This window comes from Aureococcus anophagefferens (assembly GCF_000186865.1).
Source record: "Aureococcus anophagefferens unplaced genomic scaffold AURANscaffold_7, whole genome shotgun sequence".
NCBI classification, from domain to species: domain Eukaryota; class Pelagophyceae; order Pelagomonadales; family Pelagomonadaceae; genus Aureococcus; species Aureococcus anophagefferens.
In genome coordinates, this window is record NW_008705567.1 from 1256351 (window position 1) to 1262350 (window position 6000).

General features: G+C 74.5%; 2 protein-coding genes across 2 annotated transcripts; one reads left to right on the plus strand and one right to left on the minus strand.

Annotated features, from left to right (window-relative positions):
• Positions 1 to 112: 112 nt before the first annotated feature.
• AURANDRAFT_63558 (hypothetical protein) lies at positions 113 to 3722 on the plus strand (the record flags this gene model as incomplete). Its single annotated transcript, XM_009037870.1, has 4 exons — positions 113 to 196; positions 339 to 790; positions 991 to 2055; positions 2255 to 3722. 4 exons carry the CDS (start codon positions 113 to 115, stop codon positions 3720 to 3722), a joined length of 3069 nt encoding a protein of 1022 aa, XP_009036118.1.
• Positions 3723 to 3724: 2 nt separating this feature from the next.
• On the minus strand, positions 3725 to 5113 carry AURANDRAFT_60041 (hypothetical protein; the record flags this gene model as incomplete). The annotated part of the gene is made up of 2 exons (XM_009038066.1): positions 3725 to 4410; positions 4466 to 5113. The coding sequence occupies 2 exons, from the start codon at positions 5090 to 5092 to the stop codon at positions 3760 to 3762; spliced, it is 1278 nt and encodes a 425-aa protein (XP_009036314.1).
• Between the last annotated feature and the right edge of the window lie 887 nt (positions 5114 to 6000).

Genomic DNA, 6000 nt, shown 5'->3' on the forward strand with positions numbered 1-6000 from the left:
GGGCGCGCCGGCCGCCGCCTCCCCCCGCCCGCCGCGGCGCGCCGCCAGCGCCCGGCGCCTCCGAGACGCCCGGGCGCCGGCGACGCCCAGCAAATCGACGTCGTCGGCCAGCATGTTCGACGAGATCCGCGGCGGCACGGCGCCGACGCCCACCGGCGACGCCGAGGACCTCTTCGGGCTCCTGGACGACGAGGAGGTGCAGGCCTACGGGTCGTCGAGCAACGCCAAGAGCCGGCGGCCGCGGACGCGGGACACGTCGGCGCGTCCGCCCGCGCCTCGGGCCCCCGGACCCGGACCCCCCGCGCGCGCCGCGCGCGACCCCCCCCCGCCCCGCGCAGGCGTCGGACCTCGTGGACCTGAACCTCGCGCTCCGGAGCGAGCGGGGCCTGCGGCGGACGCCGCCCCCCATGCAGCAGCAGCGGGGCGAGCGCGGCGAGCGCGCGGCGCACCGGCGGTCGCCGTCGAAGTTGAACCCAGCGCTGAGCCGGTCGCCGGCGAAGCCCGCGCCGACGCGCTACGAGCGGCCGACGCGGGCCATGATCTCGCGCTTCGGCGCCGCGTCGGGCTCCGGCGACGACGACTACGACTACGACGACGAGCGGAAGGCGTCGCCCGCGCGGCCGGCCTTCGACGCGCGCGACGGCGCGTTCGCGTCCGTCGGCGGCGGCGGCGGGGGCACCTGGCGCGCGGCGTCCGCGTCCTTGGGCGAGGCGCCGGCGGCCAACGGCAGCGCCTGGGGCGGCGGGGGCCGCGACGACTGGCGGCCCGGCGAGGCGGGCACGTGGAGCCCGTCCGCGCCCGGGCAGGACAAGAGAGCGAAATTCCCAACTTCAAAGGCTCATATCTCGGCCGTTTTCCACTCGTTTTGGCTGACTTTTGGACGAGCGATCATCTCTCGGAACGGTCTCGAAGCGTGGATGCTTTTCCCGGAACGCGCGCGCGCGGAACACTCACGTTGAAGCGACGTTGAATCTCTCTTGTCCTGCCCAGGTCCGCGCCCGTGGACTTCCGGCCCGTCGGCGGCGTCGCGAGCCCGGAGACGACGCTGGACCTGCCGCCGGAGTCGCCCGTGGGCAAGGCCAAGGCGTCGGCGTCGCCCGCGAAGCTGGGCCAGTCGCGGTCCGCGCGGTCGCTCCTGTGGTCGTCCGTGGAGTCCGTGGGCCTCGACGACGACCGCGGCGGCGGGTCCTTCGACGACGACGACCCGCCGCGCCTCCGCGACGCGCCGCCGCGGCCGAAGCCGTCGTCGGCGCGCGGCAAGCCGAAGCTGCGGCGCGCGTCGCCGGACAAGCCCGCGTCGGCCAAGGCGGGCCGGGGGAATAGGGGGCCCGTGCCGGACCTCGTCGTGGTCAACGGGTCGCCGTCGGCGACGAAGCCCGCGGGCCGCAAGTCCGCGGGCTCCGGCGGCCGCAAGCACCGGGACGACCGCGACGAGCACCGGGGGCCCGGGGGCCTCTTCCGCCGCGACGGCGACGACGGCCCGCCGCGCGGCGACCGCGTCGCGTCCGCAGACCCGAGCCAGCGGAGCTGGCGGAGTAGCTCCGCGCGGGGCCACCGGTCCGCCGTCGGCGCCGCGGCCGCGTCGTCCGCGAAGCGCGGCGCGACGCGCCAGAAGATCAACTCGGCGTCGGCGGCGCACCGCCAGCAGCGCGTCAAGGAGTTCCAGGTGCTCCAGGGCGCCGCGAGCCCCGCGAGCCCGCGGCTCACGGTGCGCTCCCGGCGCGACGTCGCGGACTTCGACGCGCGGCGCCAGCCGCCGCCGAGCCCCATGGCCGCGCGCTACGACGTCGACCCGCCCGGCGGCGTCCACGAGGTTTTAGGCAGCGCCATCGTCGGCGACGACGACGACTGGGGCGAGACGCGGGACCCGGGGGGCGGCGGCTTCGGCGACTGGCCGCCCGCGTCGCCCCTGGGCCACTTCCACCGGCCGCCGTCCCGTCAAAAGGGCGCGTTCCCGACGCACCTCATGGCCGGCGACGGCGCGCGGCGCGATTTGGACGAGGACCTGGATATTCGCGACGACGCGGGCGCGTCCGACGGCGCGCCGGAGCCTGTGTGGAAATCAAATCTTCAACCCGACTTCAATGTGAGCGTAATTGAACGTATTGCGCCGGACTCTTTCACTGTGCTTCGAGAACTCGACGAGAGCGATCGATCCGTCCAAAAGTCAGCCGAATCGACTTTGATTTGACCGAGCTAGAGAATTCTCAAGTTTGGTGGGGACCCCCCAAACCAGTGGTTGGTTTCGGCACAGGCCGGAGCGCGACGAGCCCCCGCCGCGCCCGAGCCCGTCGCCGACGCGCGACGCGCGGGCGTCCGCGCGCGACTCCGCGCGGCGCCGCCGCGACGACGCGGCCTCCAAGGCCGCGGCCGCGAACCCGGGCGGCGACCGCGTCGTCTTCGAGGGCGACGAGACCAAAAAGACGCTCCGGCGGCCGCCGAGCCGCCAGAAGATGCCCAAGGCCGCGCTCTTTTTGGACATCGACACGCACAAGGACGCGCGCCAGCTGCCCCTGGGCCCCGCGACCTTCGGGGCGCCCAAGGCGCGGGCCAGCGGCCACGGCGCGTGGATGCGGTCGAAGATGCCGCGCTACGCGCCCGGCGAGCCCGTCGACGAGCCCCACAGCGCGCGGCCCGATTTGGCGCCCAAGGTCGCGGACGTCGCCGACGAGCCCGCGCCGCGGGGCCGCAAGCCGTCGATCTCCCAGGTCGACGCGCCGGCCGCGCCGCCGGCCGTCGCGCCGCCCGCGGCCTACGAGTCGCGCGCGCCGCGCGCGGAGGACGACGTCGACCGCCACCACGACCCCGAGGCCGACGGCTTCACGGCCATCGACGAGCCGACGCCCTGCCCCTTCCGCATCCAGGTCACGCAGAACGACGGCCGGTCCACGGTGCTCCTCGACGACCTCGGCGCGCGCGCCGCGCACGCGCCGCCCGCGGCGGCGACGTCGAGCGGCGACGAGGTCGACGCGCCGGCGGCGCCCTGGAGCGCGACCGTGCACCCGGACGGCGCGCCGCCGCCGGCCTTCGAGGACCTGGACGACGCGCCGGCGTCCGCGGCGGCGCCCGCCGCGCGGACGCCGACGGCCAAGGCGTCGGACTGGGAGCCCTTCGCCGCGGGCGTCGCCGACGGGGGCCCCGACGCGACGGAGGCGGACCGCCTCGCGCGGCGGCCGCCGTCCGCGGGCGCGGGCCGCCGCGCGTCCGCGGGGCGCCAGCGGCCCCAGTCGGCGATCCCGTCGACCTACAAGCACGCGGCGCTCCACGGCGCGACGCCCCGGGCCATCTTCCACGGCGGCGCGCACTTCGGGGGCGCGACGCCCGCGCGCAAGGCGTCGGCCAAGGTCGGCGCGGCCATCGGCGCCTACGATTTCTCGGGGAAGGAGGAGCTCAAGCGGCGCCTCGTCGCGGACCAGGCGGGTTTGGGCGGCAAGGGGCCCCTGACGCTGAAGCGGAGCCCGAAGCCCGTCGTCGAGCGGTCGACGTCGTCGCCCGCGGTCGCCGCGGAGCCCGAGGCCGCGCCGCCGGCCGACGCGTTCGGCGGCCTCGAGCTCGCGGCGCCGGGCAGCGGCGACAGCCTCGGCAGCGACGAGGACGACCTGCTCGAGGTCGCGTCGGGCTCGTCCTTCAACGACGACGACGACAACCAGCTCGGCGCCCAGATGCTCGAGACGAACCTCGGCGAGGAGTTCCTCAGCCTCTTCGCGCCCATCACGCACTAGGCACCCGCGCTCGTATAAAACCTCGCCCGCGCGTCGCCTAGCTCCTCTGGAGCAGGGCGACCTGGAGCCCGCGGAGCTCCGCGAGGCCCCGGAGCCGGCCGATGGCCGTGTAGCCCGGGTTCGACCCCGCCTTGCCCAGGTCGTCGCACATCTGGTGGCCGTGGTCCGGCCGGAACGGCAGCCGCGCGTAGTTCGGCGCGCCGCCCGCGCGCCGGCCCTTCTCCTTGAGCAGCGCGTCGACGACGGCCGCGACGGGCACGTCGCCGTCGAGGTGGTCCGATTCGACGAAGGACGCCACGGGGTTGCCGTCGACGTCCGCGACGGCGTCGCCCTTCTTCACGTTCCGCAGGTGGACGAAGTGGATCCGCGCCGCGAACGCGCGCGCCATCGCCGCGACGTCGTTGCCCGGGCGGCTCGCGAGGGACCCGGCGCAGAAGCAGAGCCCGTTCGCCGGCGAGTCCGACGCGTCCAAGATGAACCGGAGGTCCTCCGCCGTGGACACGACGCGCGGCAGCCCCAGAAGCGGCACGGGCGGGTCGTCCGGGTGGATGGCCAGCAGGATCCCCGCCTCCTCGGCGACGGGCGCGACGGCCCGGATGAAGTAGGCGAGGTGCTCCCGCGCGGCCGCGGCATCGACGCCGTCGTACTGCGCGAGCACGCGCTTGAAGCCCTCGACGCCGTCCGCGACCTGCGAGAAAGGGATGACGCGCGAATCGCCCTATATCAAAAACGCCGTCCGCGACCTCCGTCGTCATCTGCCCCGGCAGCCCGCGGATGACGGTCTTCGCGAGGTCGCTTCGCCGCGCCTCGTCGAGCGCCGCCCAGCGCGCCTTCGCTTTCTCGAGCGTCGCCGCGTCGTAGCTCCGCTCCGCGCCGGCGCGCTCGAGGCCGCAGACGTCGAACGCCGCGAAATCCAGCGCGTCGAACGCGAGGGCCTTGGACCCGTCGGCCCAGGGGAATTCGAGGTCCGTGCGCGTCCAGTCGACGACGGGCATGAAGTTGTAGGCGACGACGTCGACGCCGCAGGCGCCCAGACGCCGCAGCGTCTCCTGGTAATTCGCGACGCAGTGGCTCCGCATCGGCTCCGAGCCGAGCTTCACGGACTCGTGCACGGGCACGGACTCGACGACGCTCCACGTGAGCCCCGCGGCCTCGATGAGGGCCTTGCGCTCCTCGATGAGCGCCGTGGGCCAGACCTCGCCCGCGGGGACTTGGAGGGCCGTGACGACGCCCGTGCAGCCGGCCATTTTCAACGTCGACAGCGGCACGGGGTCGTCCGGGCCCATCCAGCGCATGGTCTGCTCCATGATCCCATTCGTCGCGCTCTCCTCCGACCGCGGCGCGCACACGTAGCGCATGAGGCCGTCCATGGCTGCAGGTCTTCGATTCTTGCGGCTTCGAGCTGCGGATGCTTGTGGCAGAGATTTGTGGCAGAGGTCGGCGATGGCTAATGTTTGCCACTCCTTGACGCTGGCGAGGACGATGACGGCGTCCTAGCAACAAGCTGACAGCGTCCTAGCAACCCACCATCGCAGCAGCCAAAAGCCACAAAAGCAGTAAAAACACAATGGGCAAGAAGCAGAAGCAGCCGCGCACGGAGGAGGAGATCGCGGCGCTGCGCGCGGAGCGAGCAACACAAAAAGGCGTGGACCGCTGCGCGCAGGCGCTCGAGGACGCTGGATTCGGAGGCCTCGCCTACGAGTTCAGCCAGGGCCTGCGCCTCGTCGTCGAGGAGGAGTGGCAGCCCGAGGACGCGGACTCCATCGCGGGCCTGCAGTGGGCCGGCGGCGTGCGGCTCGCGCGGTTCTTCGACGACGCGGCGCTCTTCCCGCGAACGTTCTGGGAGGCGGCGACGGTCGTCGAGCTCGGCGCGGGCTGCGGGCTGACGTCCTGCGTCCTGGCGGCCCTGGGCTGCCCGAACGTCTACTGCACGGACGCGGAGACGTGCCACGCGGCGGCGAACGTCGCGGCGAACGCGGCGGCGATGGCCGCGCGGTGCGGCGGCGGCTTCGCCGCGCCGGCGGTCGTCCGGTTCGCCTGGGGCGCGGACGCGCCGCCGGTCGTCGGCGCCGACGTCCTCGTCTGCGGCGACTGCCTCTACGACGAGGCCCACGGCGCGCTGCTCGTCGAGGGCCTGCTCGCGGCCGCGGGCCCCGACACGGAGATCTACGTCTGCGGCGCCGTCGGCGTCGCCGCCCACGCGGCCTTCATGGCGTTGGCGCCGACGCACTTCGAAGTCGAGGCGCTCGACGGCTCGGCGCGGCGCGGCGAGGCCGGG